General features: G+C 42.9%; 1 protein-coding gene across 2 annotated transcripts in view; it reads right to left on the bottom strand.

Moving 5' to 3' along the window:
• The window catches only part of CTNND2 (catenin delta 2), a 1,183,216-nt gene extending 1,168,114 nt beyond the window's left edge, over positions 1-15,102 (bottom strand). Inside the window, exon 1 of one of the 2 annotated variants that reach the window (XM_054019141.1) lies at positions 14,430-15,102. In XM_054019141.1, coding sequence (XP_053875116.1) covers positions 14,430-14,466 — 37 coding nt within the window. In that variant the 5' untranslated portion in view covers positions 14,467-15,102. The remainder of the gene's footprint in view (positions 1-14,429) is intronic. The other variant, XM_054019142.1, reaches the window with a different exon arrangement.
• Positions 15,103-20,325: the final 5,223 nt, after the last annotated feature.

Genomic DNA, 20,325 nt, shown 5'->3' with positions numbered 1-20,325 from the left:
ACAAACTCCTCTGGAAGTTCTATTGACAGCTTTAGAGTTGCCCATCACATTGTTAGACCACTGGTAGTCTCTCTGAGTGTTCCTGTCAACAGAGACATATTTTAAGATTCACTGTTAGGTCTGGAGAATTCATACACATTCCTGCACAGATCACTCCTTAAATATTTGTACAAGCATTAAACAGGTTAGTATCTACATGCCCATATTTATTTGGTTGGCATAATTATACCTGTTCCCCAATAATGTCAATTTATGGACCATACAGTTATAGTTTTTAGGTGAATAAAGAGCCAAGTCATATCTTCTCTGCCAAATACAACCTAACATATCCTAGCCTGTGAATAAATACTTTAATGTTTTTCTCTGTGTGCACTTTTTTAATGACATGTATGGCATAGCACATACTTATTTAGCAAAACTACTTCATTTCTTCCAGGTTCTTCTGGCATCCATTATTTTATTTAACAGAGTATTTGTTTTGGGGAAGCATAAAAATTCTACACAGAAACTAAATTTTACTTCTTTATTTCAAATGGTATTTTAGTGGCCAGCTAATTATAAGTGTTGCAATCCAGTAAGGGAAGTAATACAAGGTGCAATTGGACAAGATAATCTGGAGGAAACAAAAAAAACCCTCCCCCCATTTATTTAGCTTCCCTTGCGCCCTACATGTCCTCTGTGCTGGTGGTTTGGTGAGAAACTTGTAGAAGCTGGCTGCAGCTTCTCTATGCCTGCAGGGGACTCTCCCACTGTAGGGGGTGTGACAGTGCACTCTGTATGATGTTATGAAAATATGCTAATGAGTGTGAATATAATGTAACTGGAATATGCTTCATGCAAAAGGTCTCTTGTAAGGTATCATTACAAATCTTATAATCTACTGAGTATGTTCATCCTATTTGTATAAATGTATCTGTAGGGAGCCAGGGTGGCTGCCCTCCGAACCTGAGGGTAAAGGGCCGCTCATTCAGCCTGAGTGGGCGGGGCCAGGCCAAGCTCGCTCCACCCCCTGGAAGGGGAGAGGTGGAACAGGAAGTATAAAGGGCAGGGCCCTTAGTTCAGTCAAGGCAGCACCAGGGAGGGAGGCAGATGCAGACCGTGGGTTGCTCCCTTCAGACCCTGCTGCCATGCTGGGGAGGCCCTGGACCAGTGGGAACCTCACCTGGAGGAAGGACTGGGGCTGCCAGGACTGCCTGCTGCCGAGTACCCAGAGGGACTGGAGGAGCCGGAGGGGGAGCGGGAGCTGCCAGCAGCCGAGAACCGGGATGAGCTGGAGGAGCCTGAGCCCAAGGGGGAGCTGGAGCTGCCAACAGCAGACTACCCTGACGCACTGGCGGGACCAGAGGGATTCGGACGAGCAATCGGGTAGGAAGTAGCCCAGGGACAGAGCTGCACAGTGGTGAGTCTATGTAGCGGGACAACCCCGCTGACCCAGTGGCGGGACCCTTGTTCTGCCACTGTCAGGGCCCTGGGCTGGAACGCAGTGGTGTAGGGTGGGCCTGCGTTCCCCTACCCGGCCGACCCATGCCGGGACCTTTGCTGGCGCTCCCCTACCTGATGGGGCACGCTACAGACACTGGCTGGCATCCTTCCCGCCGCTAATTCCCCAGTGGCAGAGGTGTGACCCAGGCCGGCCAGTGACGTCGTAGCTCCCCACCGCCCCCTAGTGGATAGGTGGACCGACACCGATCACAGTATCATTCTTGTATCTGAAACTAGAAATATGAAATATAACTCTGTAATTATGCAAAGTGAGGGCCATTAATGGTGGGTTGGAATCTTGATGGCTCCTATTAACCAGGACAATTGGTTTTAAATGGCTTTGTTTACTTGTAAGTCTTCCTGTATACCTGTGTGCTGGCAAGTGGGTAATGAGGTCTTACAGTTACATAGATTCCAGTTCAGGTGACATGATCATATCTTTAACCTGGTGCTTTTCTATTTAGAAGGAAGGCTGGCAACTCAGAGAGGGAAAAAGGATTCCTGCCTTGCGCAAAATATATATAAAGGGGTGGAACAGAACAAAGGGGGCTGCAGTCATGAGAAATCCCCTAGCTACCACGTGAATGGAACAAGGACTGTACCAGGGACAGCTATGCATCTCTCTCTGTGTTATAGAGGGCAAACAATTTATGAGTTTACCCTGTAAAAGCATTATACAGGGTAAAACGGATTTATTTGGGGTTTGGACCCCATTGGGAGCTGGGTACCGGAGTGCTGGAGACAGGAGCACTTCTTAAACTGTTTTCAGTTAAGTCTGCAGCTTGGGGGGGTCATGGTTCAGACTTGGATCCCTGTTTGAGTGTCTGGCTCAAACAAGGCAAGGTACTGAAGTCCCAAGGTAACAGGGAAAACGGGCTCAGAGGTAGTCCCAGCACACTGGGTGGCAGTCCCAAAGGGGTTTCTGTGATCCAACCCATCACGGGGATCCCAACAAGAGACTAAATGGGTGATTTCCCTTTGTAGCACGAAAGAGGCAGAAAATGTGACCTTGTACATGCATATTATTGAGCTGTTAAAAATGGGAGTCAGAGGCAAATTATGGTGCATCTGTATTACATAAAACTACCATGACATTAGTTTTAGGTATGTCTCATTACCATAACTAACCTTTTACCATTATTTCAGGTATATGAGTTTGAGTATAATATGTAAGAACAGGAGAAAAAACAATCACTTTTTTCCTTTTCTTTCATCACTGAAGGCTTGGATTGGGCCAGTACACAGCAGTAGGGTGTACTAGCATCTCTCTGAAGTTGCTAGCTTGTTCTCCAGATAAATCTCAGCTTTCGTAAAAAACAACAACAAAAAAAACCACCCTACCACCACTTCCCCCACCCAAATTACAAAGGAGAAAATGCCAAGGAACCTATCATAGTCCAGGAGCATATTCAAACTATACTGAAGAAGGACAAGGTCAATAGGCCCAGAGTGCACGACTGTAATGTGAGTATCTGTGTAATCTCCTATGACTAGTGTTGTATTCTGATAACTCACATGGATGGAGTTTATTTTGTGGGCAGACCTTAGAAGAGTACCACCACTGCCACCACCTCCTCCTTCAAATTAATGTTGTTGTCATTTAGCAAGTGCCTATGAGTAGGGGACTTTCCCTGACCCCCAGAACATATTGTATTCGGGTAGATAGTACCTACATACTATGGCAAGTGGCATCTATAAATACTTCAGTTAGATACATACATGGAAAGATATGGTCCAAACTAAAGGCATGAGATGGAACTCAACTGAGCACATCCGGAAAACTTCCCAATAGCAACAAAAGTCACAGTGTGGATGCACTCAGAGACTTAGATGGCTTCCCTACAGCCAGTTAGCCTGGAACATCTCAGAGATTTAAGGTGTTTGAGCATTCTGAGATTAGTTAAAGCTTATGCAGCATTTTGACTAATGTTAAGCACCAAGTACTACTATATGAGGAAATATATTATATGCTTCATCTCATCAGAAAGATATCTTGTTAAAAACCATGTACAGTTCCTTATTTTATAAAGCTGTGCAAAATCCCCGTAAGCTGAGCTGAACTCATGTTACAAGATATTCTGAAAGTAAGAATTAAAAAAAAAAAAACCTATACAAACCAAGAGAAGGTAAACTTTCAGTCTGGTTAGTAAGTCAGCTTCTATATTAAAATATTATTTACATATAAACTAGGAAGATTAAATACTAAATATTCAGCATGCACTCTAACCAAGAATTCACAAATCTCTCTAAACAGCATCAACGAGACCTCAGAGAATAGCAGTCACCATGCTTAAGCGGAAAAAACAGAGCTGAGAATCACAGTTAATGTGATCTCAGGTAGCCTTGACCATATTTCATTTAAAAATATCCACAGAGAAGGGGTAGAAAAGGTAAATGAGCAAACCTCAATCTGTTTTGCCAGTAAGGGACAGAAGCTGGCACATAGGTACAGTTTTATAACTGCATTGGTAATGGATGAGTCTGGCCATTCTGCCTTTGACTCTTCAAATAAAAAGAAAGTGAAGTTGTTGCTGCACAGAGCCAAAGAACACAGAGAGACTGCAGACCAGGAGAGCATTCCTGCTCCTTTTGAATGAGAAAGAGGAGCATTATTTGTCTTTTGGATGTTCACTGTGAAAGTGACCATGCAGAATTAGCATCTGTAGCCATTAGGGTTACCATACGTCCGGATTTTCCCGGACATGTCCGGCTTTTGGGGGCTCAAATCCCCGTCCGGGGGGAAATCCCCAAAAGCCGGGCATGTCCGGGAAAATCGGGAGGGAGGGCTGGGCCGGGGTCGCGGGGCCGGGCGCGCGGTGCCGGGCCGGGGTCCAGGGGCGCAGTGCCGGGCCGGGGCCGCGGGGTCGGGCCGCCGGGGGGGTGCGCTGGGCCGCGGGGTCGGGCCGCCGGGGGGGTGCGCTGGGCCGCGGGGCCGGGAGCCGGGGGGTCGGGCCGGGAGCTGGGCCGCCGGGGGGGTGCGCTGGGCCGCGGGGCCGCCGGGGGGGTGCGTGGGGCCGCCGGGGGGGTGCGCGGGGCCGCCGGGGCCGGGAGCCGGGGGGGTGCGCGGGGCCGCCGGGGCCGGGAGCCGGGGGGGTGCGCGGGGCCGGGGGGTGCGCTGGGCCGGGAGCCGGGGGGGTGCGCTGGGCCGCCGGGGGGGTGCGCTGGGCCGCCGGGGCCGGGCCGCCGGGGGGGTGCGCGGGGCCGGGGGGGGTGCGCTGGGCCGCCGGGGCCGGGAGGGTGCGCTGGGCCGCCGGGGGCCGGCCGGCAGTGCTGGGTGGGCCGGGGGTGGTCGGCCGGGGGCCAGGGCCGGCACCCCAGGGCCCGAGCCGACCCAGGCTGGAGCCGCCGGGGGGGCCAGCCTGGGCCGCACCTCCTCCCCCCACACACCCCCCTTACCTGCCCAGGCTTCCCGCGAATTAAATGTTCGCGGGAAGCAGGGGAGGGGGCGGAGACTTTGGGGAGGGGGCGGAGTTAGGGCGGGGGGAGGGGGCGGGGCTGGGGGCGGGGCCAGAGCCCCGTGGAGTGTCCTCCTTTTGGAGGCACAAAATATGGTAACCCTAGTAGCCATCGAGAAAGTGCAGAGTGAGAGGTTAATGGACTTCCATAACTTGAGCAGAAATGTATGCCTTCAAACTGTATTAGACAAAATTTAATACTATAAACTATGTTAAAAACTTATTTCCATTCCATGAATGTCTTAAGCATATGTTAAAGACTTATATTTAACAGAAGCATGCTAAAAATCATTTTATGGACTCTGTTAAACATTAAGTATTTCTTTGTAACATGATTATTTGTGTTTCAATCTGCAACTAAAAAAACCAATCTTTAATTTTAAACATTCATTGACTTGACCTGTATGATTCATATTAATATCTATCTGCCCATCTTTCTCTGAAGAGATTACAGTTACAACCCATTAAGGTCCTTGAGTGCATTGTGCAATGCTGTACCTTGCTCTTATAAAGATAAAGAAGAGGTGCATGAAATCCAGGATGTGTAAAATAAATAATCAGGAAAGGACCATCTCAAATATGTGTACATGGAGAGTAGTTGGTGACACAACCTCTAAAGTCTTAAAAGTACAGCCAATTTTATCTGTAATATGTGGAGAGGGAACAAAGTTGTACATCTGCAGAATGGGCCAATGAATAGGATACTATGCAAAAAAAAAAGGAATGTTTACATAGGAGAATGCATTAGAAAACCTAAGGAGCAATTCATCTAGTTGAGGCCTCATGAAGATGGAATTAAGAAAAATATTCTCTCCATAGTGAGCCAAATATCATCCTCCTGATTCATGTAGAAAGCTGAAAAAGTTGGGGAAATGGATTCCACAGCCTAGGTAGCAATACTGTCAACCCCAAGTATTCAAAACGCTGCCCAAACTACCGTGAGCTCGGTTTAAAAACCATGAGACTCTAAAAAGTAATAAATTGGGACAGGGGTTATTTGCTTTCTGGAATTTGAGCCTCTGGGGTAGTAGGAAGGCGGTGTCATGTTTTCAAGCTTTTCTCCAAACCAGCATTAGAAACGTTTGTTTTTAAAAACAGAAGCTGAAAAAAGCACATGACTTAAGTAGCTAGAGTTTTAAGAGGAACACCAAGCATGGTAAAATTCACGATAATATCGCACAAGCTGAAAAAAAAGAGTAAAGAGCCCTGGTTAAATCATTTTCCACAATGCAAATATTAAAAATTTCAAAACAAGAGAAATTTACACGTTTGGTTTACTAGATGCATTCTTCAGCATACCCAGTCACACAAATACTTTTAAAAACTTACGCACTGCACTCAAGGGCAAGTTGTCACACATTGTCCCTCTTAGGAGGTGTGAAGGGCCCTAGACACAGTAGAGCCTATTGCTTCTGCCATGCTTGGGTGAGGGGTTTGGGGAGCCCACACAGAGGTCCCACAGCCCTGCGGACTAGAGCACTTGGAGACCCACTCTGCTTTCCTAGAGGATTTCAGAAGGGTCAGTGGATATGTAACTATCTGGCAGTACTCCCCCCTTTTGAGGCAAGAATCCTTAGGAGATACTGCAGCCGCAGTTTATAGCAGTGCCTTTGGGAAATTATTTGCCCTAAAAGGAACATATCCATAAACAATTGATTCCTTCAGTATTTTTAGTGTACCAACTACTTTTGATAATATGTTGAGAATGTTAAGATGGCAAAAAAAGAACTAAACAAAAAAAATCAAACAGTACCAAAACGTTAAGATTGTGCATGCACAATTTTAACATTTCCTCTCGTACATGTTGCACTATAATAAAGTTTTAGCTATGCAGTCATACATTACTATTTCCACAGGACCCCTATTTCGTTTCAGGGGTTCCTTGAATCTAAGGCTATAGAAAAGAAACAATATTTTATTACTTGAGAAATAGTGTATCATGGAAGTAAAGACTATCATAATTTGCAAACACCAATTAGCTAGCTAAACAATTTGAAAACAAGGAAATTCCACTTTCAATTTCTGGTGACAAAAGACTTAAGCATAAAATGTGTTCCTTATCCTATCTCAACTCTTCCCCCAAACAAACTATAGACTTGTTTTAAATAGTATCTTTATTATTTTTTATGTTTCAAACAATCGATATATTTTAAGTTTTGACTGTCATATAAGCAAAAATAAATAAAATATTGCTGCAGTACAAGGCACCCAAAATAAAAGATGTATTATAGAATGATTCATATACGTCTCCATGTCATCAGCATCATATTACTTTATTCCAACTATAATACATGCATTTGATTTTTAGTTACTACCTAATACCTGAATTAAACTCTCATATCCACAGAGTGCCTCAAAATTTTATTAGAGACCCGATGAGAGGCTTAGGTGTATCTTACGACCCATTGATATCTTTCCACCCCCCAAAAAACCCCAGAGGTCTTAAAGTAGCTTCTCATCCATATTTTTGATGGAAGATCTCCTCAAACAATGTGACGAAAGAGCAGAAGATATAGCAAGATCCTTAATTTAATCATATTCTACCACCTTTCATGGGTACTTGTGGATTTTGACTGAATCTCAAATTCATACGACACAGCTGAATTTTACAGGATAATGGGTATGAATTTGAGTGTCCTGTGTTTGAACACCTGCATCACTTAGAATCCGAATACCCACTGACTTTCAGTCAGATTTAGGTCCCTAAATCACTTAGGGACATATGTTCATAGCTATTTAGATGCCTAAAAATGTAGTTAAGCACTTCTGAAAATGCTACTAGGTGCCTAACTCCCATTGAAATCAATATAAATTAGGCACCGAATCTGGATAATTGCTTTTCAAAATGCCACTAGGGCCCAGATCCCCAAAGATAACCCCACTGAAATCAATGGAAGTTTAGGTGTATAAACACCTTCGAGGATCTGCGCCTTGGTGCCTATCTACATCTTTAGATGCCTAAATATTTCTGAAAAGCTGATTAGATTTATCCATTATCTCCTTCCTCAAAACCCCACATGGTCCTCTTTTCCCTTCAGAATCCAGTTCAAGCACCTTTAAGGACCTACACACTTCCACCTCTGCATTATCTAGGGCCTTATTCCCTCCTGTAACTTTTCTTGGATGTCAGGATCCTGTCTCCATCCTCCCAGTTGACTCCATGCAATTTTTCATGCCAAATACTGCACCTGAAGTGGCTGCCCTCTTCCCATGTGCCAAGAAAACAAACAGGTAAGCAAAGAACCAAATCAGGGCAAAAGTAAGTGTTAGTCTAAAACATGATCAGATTTGATCTGGACAGCCAAACTCTATCTGCAAAAAGGAGCTGCCAATATACATGTTCTGGGGGCGAAGGGAGTAGAGCAGAGTATTGTGGACTGGAAAGCAAACTGCAGCCTTTAGGACAACACACAATTATTAAAATGTTAATATACCTACACAGCCAATGTGTCAAAAAGGCAGAATTTTGTGGATAGGGGATATGACTATATTATCTAACAATATCTGCTTATTAAAACTATGAAAATACCAGATAATTAATGTAAAGACATTTACATTTTTTTGGAAATAAATGTGGATTCGTTTCACATTTAAGAACTTACTGCTGCCCAGTGATTTATACTGCTAAACATTTCAGACAAGAATCATCAATATATGGATACTAAACACCTGAAGGCAGAATTTCATTTTTCATGGAATTTTGCATCCAATTTTCAGAACATTGCATACTGAAATTGCACATACAGGCCCCGTCCTACAGTCTTTACTCAGGCAAATCTGAACTCAATGGCCCATTATATGAATGTCAAATTTGCTACGTAGGTGGAATAATTATAACAACATTTACAGAGTATACACATTTTGTTTTCAATTTCTGTTTTTTCTTAAAAATAGATAGTTTCCCAAATTTTAGAAATACTCTATTTCAAGAACATTTTCAGTGACATCATTTGTCCTGTAAGTTAAATATCTGGAACTCTGACTTGCATTTGATGCATACGCCAAATCCTCACTCCCAAAACTCCCACTGGATGTTTTGGGTGCATACAGGATCTTACCAGTTGTGTAACACTCAGTAAGTGTTCGGATGTGTGACTAAACTTTAGATGGCAGTTTCAACAAGGTAATGGAAAGTAAGTAACTGGTATTATTGCTACAATATTTTAGGAAGTGAACAATAAATTAATTATGAGAGACTTTATAAAAGATGTTTAACAAATCAATTGTTCTAAGCCTTTAGGCCGTTTAGCTGGAGTTTTCAAAGGAACCTAAGGGGGTTGGGTGCCGAAGTCCCATTGAATTTCATTGGGTATCTAACTCTCCTAAGCTCCTTTGAAAATCTCAGCCTTAAAAAAAGATATATTCTAATGCTATATAATGAAACAAAATATAATGGACTACTTGAAATACAAATTGTTGTTGCATCTATCACTGAACAAAATAGTATACTTCTTATGTATATAGAATGGATTTTTCTTCTCAGCAGCACTGATGATCTCAACAAGAAGTTTCTCTTTGGCCACAAGTAAATTGTTATAACTTGGATCTTTTGGAGGAGGAAAAGAAGAGATATGAATTTGAAAGTGGAAGAGGCTTTCCATTGAAGGCCTTCTCCCTTTCAGAAAGAAGCCATGTGCTGATTTGCTTCTGAGAGCCCTGGAGTGGTTGAACCATCAGCAGCTTGTGATACTGTCACAAGGGGAGGAAGAAATATGCACTCTTCTTCTGCCAAATGTTTGGGAAGATGAAAAGAAAACAATAAGTTATGTATATGGTAAATTTATACTGGTTATTGAAATGAAACAGATGTTTATAAATATTATATATATGGGTCATGTTATACAAAAAAAGACACTAGAAGGATGCTCTTCTTTGTAGTATTACAAACATCAAGTGTAAGGACTTCCAAATTCCATATATTTTTCATTATGAACAAGTTTATTTTTCAGAAACTACAAACTGCTCTGATATATATGCAATGAACAAAGAGGATAGGATGATACAAGCTTTTCCATGTTCTCTCTGTGCTGAAATTACTGTTATGAGTGTAATTGTGTTCTCTAAACAAAAACAGGCAGCTTATTAATCATTAGGATGGATTGGCAGTGAATTTGCCAGAAACTATTTATCTATGACATATTTAATACTTTATTAATATAAAAGCCATTATGTTGACACTCAGACATATTTCAAAGTAGCAACTGGTATAATGAACTAGCCATTTATACTCAAAATTTATTTTTTACATATAGCCATGTTTATGTGATTATCCAATCAGATCAAATAAATACAATATTGTGTTGAGAATTAGACTTCAAAAACTTAAAACTTCTCCACTGCTCTGCTGATCGTTCTCATCGGGCAATCTGCTTTCAATCCATTTATGTTCCATTCATACCACTAGATAAGTGGTTCTCACAGGAATGAACGAAGGGATTTCAAAACTATGTATATTGTGGAGTGCCTTTCAGATTTTTGAATGACATATCTGTGGGACTAAATGAAAGTTTTCCTGGGTCCTGTAGTACAGAGGTCTCCAAACTTTTTTGATCACGCACCCCATCAGTAAAAAAAATTTGTGCACACACCCCCTGCGGCGCCAGCTCTACCATTTTTGATGGAAAAAAAACAAAACAAAAAGTCGCTCAGACTCCCGCCCGAACTGCCGAAAAAAAACCACACACACACACACACAGTCCTCCTGCTGCGCACCCCCAAGGATCCTCTTGCGCACCCCACTTTGGAGACCACTGCTGTTGTATATGAACAGGGCAGAGAGACGCCTAACCACTAGCCCCCAAAAGAAGAGACCTGAATTGATTTAGGGGATATGGGACTCAAGACTGCCCCATTCAGAAGAACCCTGATTTTAGAAGTGAGTAGCATAAAGAATAGACCTACACATAAGTAGCACGTGAGTAGCAGGCCAACATTCTCCCTCCTGTGAGGACAATACTGCAGTTAAGAAGTAGGTTGGTGATGGAAAGATGTAGTGGCTTTCTTGGAAGCTCCTTCATCACCAAATAAGATTGAGCTTTCCTTAATTGCCCCCGCCTTCCCGAAAAAGTGGATTTTGGTAGGAGGAATGAGTTTTGCACAGGGGATGGGCACTCATATTTTAAATAAAATGGTCCATTTAAGAACCATCCTATAATTCTGCTAAAAATAAAATCTGTATTACTGTATTAAGAAATAATAGGGGGAGGGACAGCTCGGGGGGTTGAGCATTAGCCTCCTAAACCCAGGGTTGTAAGTTCAATCCTTGAGGGGGCCATTTAGGGAACTGAGGTAAAAATCTGTCTGGGGGATTGGTCCTGCTTTGAGCAGTGGGTTGGACTAGATGACCTCTTGAGGTCCCTTCCAAACCCTGATATTCTATGATTAAATCAAAGTTTTTATGTATTATAATTTATTTTGTTATAAGTCTATTAGCAAGCAGTTCACTGGCAAAATAACTGTCCCAAACTTGTCAATTTTGGAAGACCTTATTTAGAAATCCAGACAATAGATGCATTTTGCAATATTCTGTGACCGAAATATAATGCATATAGTGGGCAGATACTATGTTATAAATAATGTTATTAATTCAAATGTAATCATCTTAAGAAGAGGAAATAGAAAAATCAGAGCCCATGTTTTCTGAAATATGTCAAAACGCAACAAAAAAATTTTCCCTGGACTACTGATAATTTTGGCAGTATTTGCTGCTAGCACTATTGAAATATACATATTTAAAATCCCAATAATGCTAAACTGAAAATTCTGTAACTGATATGCTGTAAAAATCATATCACAATGAACCATGAAGCAGAAAGTGTATATGAAATTTAGTGCAAAATTGAACACTCATGAGCTCTGCTGAATGTATTATCTGCTTCATTTACATGTCAATCTACAGCCCTATTTTAAAAATTATTTTTAAAACCCATTAAAATAAACTGGTCCATGCCCCTGTTAGTACTAAACAAAATATAATTAAATTAGTTTTACACATGCATCTTAAGAAACAAACAAGTCACCTTTGCTGTTTAATGGCATCAAGCTAATTGCTGTGATTTGGGGCAAATTATTTAAATAAGAATTATGCAAACTTTTTTGTTAAAGCTCATACTATTTTTATTCAGTGCAGCTGTGTGTCAAAGTCCTTCCTTACATGAAGATGAAACTACCTTAGGTTAGATTTTTTTAAAAGAAGTTGCAAGCTCATTATTCCCATTAAAGTGCTGTCTATTACTTTTAATGTCAACTAAGGTATCTGAGAAACAAACCTCAAGTACAGTAGCTGTAGATTACTTCCATAGACCGCTCTGTAAATGCTTTTACTTTGTAATCCACAATAAGACATGCAACTCACATTCAGGAATAAATGGATTTCTTTATTGCCTACCAGTAGCTTTAAAGGGTATTTCCTATGGCATGTGCACAGGAGCATAGTCCACTACTCCTTTTTTCAAAATCTCTCTTATATAACCGACTGCAAGCACTGTCTCTGAAGATGTGATCGCATGTTTCTATATTGCAGCATTCAACATATCATGTGCCTCAAATAGCACAGTTCTGGGCCATTGATCAAGTTCTGTTAATAAGGATTATCTAATGGACATTCTCTCTCCAGTTTGCCTATTTGGACGGGTATGCATACAAAGCCTGAAAAGATATACAGTGTGTAAATGGGTTTAAGATAGCTGCACAAACTTGGCACAGGACTGGTCTTAAAGAACCATCTGAGGATTTATAAAATTGTGTAAGTTTTGCTTATTTATCACAGGCCTCACAATCTTTCGCAAATAAACTGCTAACATAAAAGGATTCATGCAAGCTCTAAAGCAATTTTGTGAGTCAAGGGCTAATAAGGAGAATATTCAGCAGCTTCCTCTGCTTAAACCTAACTCACTCTATAGTAAAACTACTGTATTTACTGAGTAGTTTGAAGTGTGTTACCTGAATTAAGAAATTCAATAACAAATGTAGGTCACTATAATTTTTCTTCCTCACAGACAGCTGACCAAAATGAGATTTGGCAACTTTGCAGACTTCCATTTAAAGTAAAGACACTGTACAGAATGAGTATTTAGAAGACTTTTCTCCTTCGTTCTGTCTCACAGGCACATACAATAGGTTTAAATACAGTTCTACATGATTTTGTACAGTCTTTTATCTGTCGAATAACAACAGTCAATTCTTTCTTGAAAATGGAAAATCCCTCTATTGTGTCTTGTAAGAACTTTCACTGAATGAATCTGCATACTATATATAAACATGATGTATGATGAAAGAACTGAAATCTAAAAAGTTTCTAATCCCTTCTCTTGCCGCTGTCAATAGAAAAAACATATTAATGTTTTGAGCTTTATATAAATATTAACTGCAATTGCTGCAGTTCATAAAAGTTAATACCTGGCAGTTTAATAAAGCTTATCCTTTTCTAATTGTTTAAGATAAACGACTACAAGTTTTCTTGATTAAATTAATCGCTAAGATTAATCATAAATTCCTGAGCGAAAGCAAATCACGCCCTAACATTTAAAACATGTAATATAAAATGTACCAGAGTAACCAGACATCTCATTTTTGTTTCTTACGTTTTATACGCCCATCACACAACCCTCTCAAGGGGAAAACTTAAGACGTGTTTTAAACTGCTCTTTCGTTAGCGTTATTTCTCCAGTATCCGTATCACAACTAGAATAGTGCTGCCGCACCTCCTCTAGAGTGACTTGATTCAGTGGAGGCTACGTTTGAAGCAATCGATGCAAGCACACTACACACGAGAATAAGGCTAAGGAAAAGGAAATGAAGAGAAATGCATCTTTCCTTTCAGCCATTAATTATAGATCAGCCAAATATCACATTGCAGATCACACACCACCACCCCCCTCGAGCCGGATATTTCACAGACATTGGTTCCAAAGAAGAAAAGCCCATACTTATTGTCACTATACATTTGCCCGAGAACCCGGCTGGCTGCACTGAAATCTCACGATTTGATGCCTCTAAATATAGACTACAAGGGTTTCCAATATAGGGAAGAAGCAGAAGAAGCTGACATGGACGTATGACTAAGTATTTCAATTTCGTTCCGCAAGTAACAGAATAATGACAGGGATCACAACAGCCCAGGACTACATGGAAGAGCAGGGTCTATCCCGCCCCCCCCCCCCCCCGTATATTTATGACTTCACTGCTGTAATGAGTATATCATCGCAGGATGTTAGAGAATCCAGTATTGCTGATGCCCTACATAAGCAAGCGACTAACGTATAAGGGGGGTGGGGGAGGAGGCACATGAAAAATAATACACTTTGTTACCTCTCTGCTGAAGGCACAAGCAATGTTTCCAGAGCCAGACACAGCTGCCTTCTAGAAAAGAGAGGGACCTTTGCAATGTGGGTACCAAAAGCCAATGCTTGTTAGCACCACCAGAAGCAGAAGAAATAATGCAAGAACAGGAGAGGAGAAACCTGGCACCATTACGATCGCAATTGCACTCACCGAACGGCGTCGACCCTGCCTGCTTTTTCCCAGGCATACACAGCAAATAAAAGGCAAATCCTCAATCCGGTGGGGAAGGTGTGTGCGGCGCCCCCGGGCTTCAATGCAAGGTCCTGACCTTGCCCAGCTGCAGCATCCTTCGCTTTGTGTTGTGGTGCTGCCGTGGGACAACTGCCTGGCGGTGGCGGCGGCTGCGAGGGGAGCGGCTGGCTCCACATCCACCGCCTGTACTAGAGAGGCAAAGTCTCTGGATCACTCTGTGGTTTCCTCCCCCCTCCTCCGCGGCTCTGTCAGGCTCAGCAGCGGCGCTCCGGTGCAGCGGCTGCTGCTTGGCACATCCGCCGCCGGCTGTGGCTGGAGACGATACAGTCACAGCTGCCGCTGCGCTCCCTTCTCCTCCCCTCTCCGGCAGGAGCGCGCGCCTGATGAGCCCGGCTGGGGCGGGCGGCTGCGCTCGCTCTCTCTCGCTCACTGAGACGCCGCCGCCGCCACCACCTGCGCCTGGCGAGGCGGGGGCGCGAGGCTCCTCCCGGGCTGCGTTCGAACACCGCCCGGTCCCGGGCAGGCGCGCGCCGCGGGCTTGTGCGGAGCGACAGCAGCAGAGCCCAGGCTGTGCGAAAGAGCGGCTGGCGGCTGCAGAGCTGGCGGGGAAAGAGGGGTTCCTTGGCCAGGCTTGTCTCAGCGCTGCTGCCTGCCCCTTTGCATCCTCTCACAGCAGCTGGGCCGTTTCCCTCCCTGCTCCACACCCACCCCCACCCCCATGCCGTTCCCTCGAGGCAGGGCGTGCACGTTGCTTTGTTTGAAATGGGGCTTCACGAGCAAGGGAGAAGAAAGCCCAGCACCGCAGACCCACAGAAAGCCATGGGCAGCGAAGTGAGGCGGGGGCTTTTGACTGGGCACGAGTCAATAGCGCAGGTGCGTGTGGGTGACAGGACACACCCGGCGAGGGAACAATGCGCTCGCAGGGACACCCACGCTCAAGTACGGCTGCTGCACATGGACCAGCGAAGGAGATGTGGGAAATGCCCTTGAGTTACCCTCCGACGGGAGAGATTGGGGGAGAGCAGAGCCATGCAGCTGAGGTGTTCATGGGAGGCTGAGGCGTGGAGGAGCTGGGCAGGACGTTGGAGCTGAGTAACCTCCGCAGGCTGGCAGCTATCTTCCCAGCTTTAGCTGAGCTTATTAAACCTTCAGGTCAACTAACCCCAACAATGGAGCAATTGCTTACGTCCCTGCTCCTGTCTCCCTCGCTTTCCTTCCCCACTACTCTGAATCCCCCTCTGCCTTGTCTTTAGATGGCAAATCCACTTAAACAGTTTCCAGGAGACTAGTTACAGACTGGCAAAGATGTTGAGGAAACACGACAGGCATGTAGATTTAACCCCTTGCTATAGGCAGAAACGTAGGTAAAATACCACTGCAGCCATAACCCAGCCACCAGCCCCTTTGCGGTGTATTTCCTTGAGCAAAGTTTTCTCGTTTGGAAAAAAAAAATGTTAATCTTCTTTCCTAGGTGTGACCTGAGCACAGCGGTAACAATCAGCAAATCTATGTAGTCAGCTGAGCTGCCAGGGTGATGCGTACATTTGATAGCAAGTCTTAGCTATACCAGGTCTAAAACACCTGAATTCTAGTAAATGAAAACTACGTGTTTTTGAGACTAGAAAGGATGGGGGGAGGGATTTCGAGGCAGGGGGCGGGTTGTTTCTTTTTTTTTTTTCTTTTTTTCTTTTTTAAATCGTTGACCCACCCAAGTACATAATCTAATTTTAGAACAAAGTCATGTAATCGGCCTGTCAACAAATTGTAATTAGCAGGCACTTTCTTAGCAGATGTGAATTTCAAAAATATATTTTCATACAGACTGAGCAGACTCAGTAATAATAATGATTGCCTCCAATATCAGATTTCAGAATGACTCACTGCTGCCACCTTTTGCCTGGCGATTTCCACAATTTCCCTAAAAAACACTACATCATACCTTGTTATCAGACATGAAGAAGAGCTCTGTGTACATTAGAACGTTTGTCTCTCTCACCAACAGAAGCTGGTCCACTAAAAGATGGTACCTCACCCACCTTGTCTTTCTAATATCCTGGGACCAACACAGCTACAACAACACTGCATACATTATTCTTCACTAACATTTTAGTAAAAGTTATTTCCAATATTAATTTTGTGGGGAGATCAGAGACTGTATTTTCAGATCATTACTTTGTATTTATATTAACTCCCAATGCCAAACCCACAATATATTCTTTATGTTTGTTTTATGTTTTGGTGTGTATTTTTTAGGACTGAAAAGTGATTAAAAATCACAATTAATTGTGTGACTAATCACACTGTTAATAATAATACCACATATTTAAATATTTTTGGATGTTTTCCACATTTTTAAATATAGATTTCAATTACCACACAGAATAAAGTGTACAGTGCTCATTTTATGTTTATATTTTATTACGAATATTTGCACTGTAAAAAAGAAATGAAATAAATTGTATTTTTCAGTTCACCTAATACAAGTACTGCAGTGCAATCTCTTTTATCATTAAAGTTGAACTTACAAATGTAGAATTATGTACAAAAATAACTGCACTCAAAAATAAAGCAATGTAAAACTTTAGCGCCTACAAGTCCAGTCAGTCCTATTTCTTGGCTCAGACAAAGCAGTTTGTTACATTTGCAGGAGAGAATGCTGCCCACTTCTTGTTTACAATGTCACCTGAAAGTGAGAAAAGGTATTCACAGCACTGCTGTAGCCGGTGTCACAAGATAGTTGCATGCCAGATGTGCTAAAGATTCATATGTTATTTCATGCTTCAACCACCATTCCAGGGGACATGTGTCCATGCTGATGACGGATTCTGCTCTATAACAATCCAAAGCAATGCAGACCGATGTATGTTCATTTTCCTCATCTGAGTCAGATGCTACCAGCAGAAGGTTGATTTTTTTTTTTTTTTTGGTGGTGTGGGTTTTGTTGTTTCCGCATTGGAGTTGCTCTTTTAAGACTTCTGAAAGCATGCTCCACACCTCATCCCTCTCAAATTTTGGAAGGCACTTCAGATTCTTAAACCTTGGATCGAGTGCTGTAGCTATCTTTAACAAATCTCAAATTGCTACCTTCTTTGCATTTTGTCAGGTTAGCATTGAAAGTGTTCTTAAAACGAACAATGTGCTGGGTCATCATCTGAGATTGCAATACCATGAAATATGTGGCAGAATGTGGGTAAAACAGCAGGAGACATACAGTTCTCTGCCTAGGAGTTCAGTCACAAATTTAATTAATGCATTATTTTTGTAACAAGCATCATCAGCATGGAAGCATGTCCTCTGACATGCTGGCCGAAGCATGAAGGGGTATACAATGTTTAGCATATCTGGCACGTAAATACCTTGCAATGCCAGTTATACAAGTGCCATGCAAATGCCTGTTCTCACTTTCAGGAGACATTGTAAATAAAAGCGGGCAGCATTACCTCCCATAAATGTAAGAAACTTGTTTGTCGTAGCGATTGGATGAACAAGAAGTAGGACTGAGTGGAATTGTAGGCTCTAAAGTTTTACACTGTTTTGTTTTTGAGTGCAGTTATATAACAAATAAAAATCTACATTTGTAAGTTGCACTTTCACAATAAAGAGATTGCACTACTGTACTTATATAAGGTGAATTGAAAAATACTTTTTCTTTTATCATTTTTACAGTGCAAATATTTGTAATAAAAATAATAATATAAAGTGAGCACTGAACACTTTGTATTCTGTGTTGTAATTGAAATCAATATATTTGAAAATGTAGAAAACCGTCCAAAAATATTTAATAAATTTCAATTGGTATTATATTGTTTAATTAAAACTGTGATTAATTGCAATTAATTTTTTGGAGTTAATCGTGTGAGTTAACTGCAATTAATCGACAGCCCTAGTATTTTTGTTTTGCTTCCATATTCCCACTTCTGACTTGTTTTATTTCCCTTTTGGTATTTAATTAGATAGTGAGGGATTATGGGAATAATACATTTTTTCTTTCAATTTTAAGATTAAAAAGCAGAATTTAATATGCACTCTACCTTGACTCTGTCTCATTTGCTAAGTGACTCTCGCCTTAGGAGAAGGACATTTGCTTCTAAATGGTCAAAGAGAAGGCACCACACAAGAGGACCATTCAAAAGAAGATAATCTGGGTAAGTGGGATCCCCAAAGATAAGGTGCCACAGTAGCTATTCCTTTTGCAGGACACTTTACAAATTAGAGCTTTATCTAACTCAGTCTTCTGGATTCAAATCAAAGATCTATTCTTAACTAAGAAAAAGTTTTGTTTCTCCCCCTCCACCCAATAAGAGCTGTGTTGGAACTCATCTTTCAGGTCTGAGGCAGCTTTAGGGTGAGCTTTTCAAAAGTAGCCAAATGATTTTAAGATTGTGCACCTAGGTCACTTAGGAACCTTTAAAAATTCCACCTTTAATGCCTAGTCTTAACCACAATGATTAGTAAATTACTTTGGGATAGGCTGTGGATTTGCCACTATTCTCCCAAAAAGGGAAAAACATAAAGGAATATTATCAGCTGCACTGGCAAAGACATAATGGGATCTATGAGTCTGCACCTGCATGCAGAATCAAAGCTCTACCCCACTCCTTGAACCTTCCCATTGGCAGTAGCCCAGGCAGAGGAGAATGGGGGCTCTTACTCCCCTGCTTTAGGGCAGAGTGCAAGCACCTAGGACAAGCCACAAACTCGTCCTCTGATTCTGGCACATTTCTGTTGAGAAAAATCTTTCTATGGGCCAGATTGTGCCACTCTACACATTTAATGTGATAAGTAGTTGCATTTCTTTATTGGGACTACTTGCAGACAAAAGGCACTACTCAACATGAGCAAGGGTGACATAAACAAGGTAGTATTCTTAGGAATGGCAGCAGAATCAAGCAATATGTCAAAATTGCCACTCCCAGGGCAATCTACCTGGAAGGTCTTCTCCCCTAGTTTGCATCTTCTTTCTGTAGTATGTATTCATCCAAACAAATTGGTTGAAAATATAGTAAAGAACAGAATTATCAGACACTTAGACGAACATGATTTGTTGGGGAAGTGTGAACATGGCTTTTGTAAAGGGAAATAATGCCTCACCAATCTACTAGAATGCTTTGAGGGGGTCAACAAGCATGTGGACAAGGATCCAGTGGATATAGTGTACTTACATTTTCAGAAAGCCTTTGACAAGGTCCATCACCAAAGGCTCTTAAGCAACATAAGTTGTCATGGGATAAGAGGGAAGGTCTTCTCATGGATCAGTAATTTCTTAAAACAGGGGTGGGCAAACTATGGCCCGGTGGCCACATCTGGCCCTTCAGACATTTTAATCCAGCCCTCAAGCTCCTGCTGGGGACCTGGGTCAGGGGCTTGCTCTCTGCAGTTCCCAGAAGCAGCGGTACGTCCCACCTCTGGCTCCTACAGGTACAGGCAGCTAGGGGGTGCCGCACGCTGCCCCCACCCCAAGAGCTGCCCCTGCAGCTCCCATTGACCAGCAAACAGCACCTTCAGATGGGGCAGCACACAGAGCTGCCTGGCCATGCCTCCACATAGGAGCCAAAGGGGGGACATGCCGCTGCTTCCGGGAGCTGCTTGAGGTAAGCGCCTCCTGGAGCCTGCGCCCCTGACCCCGTCCTGCACCCCAACCCCTTGCCCCAGCCCTGATCCTCCACCTGCCCTCTGAACCCCTTGGTCCCACCCTCCTGCACCCCAGAGCCTGCATTTTCAGCCAGACCCCTCATCACCCCCCACCCAGACACCTGCCCCAGCCCAGAGCCCCTCCTGCACCCTGAACTCCTCATTTCTGGCCCCACCCCAGAGCCTGCACCCCCATCCGGAGCCCTCACCCCCTCCTGCATCC

Source organism: Malaclemys terrapin, chromosome 2 (genome assembly GCF_027887155.1).
Source record: "Malaclemys terrapin pileata isolate rMalTer1 chromosome 2, rMalTer1.hap1, whole genome shotgun sequence".
NCBI lineage: Eukaryota > Metazoa > Chordata > Testudines > Emydidae > Malaclemys > Malaclemys terrapin.
This window is presented reverse-complemented; position numbering and strand designations above follow the sequence as displayed.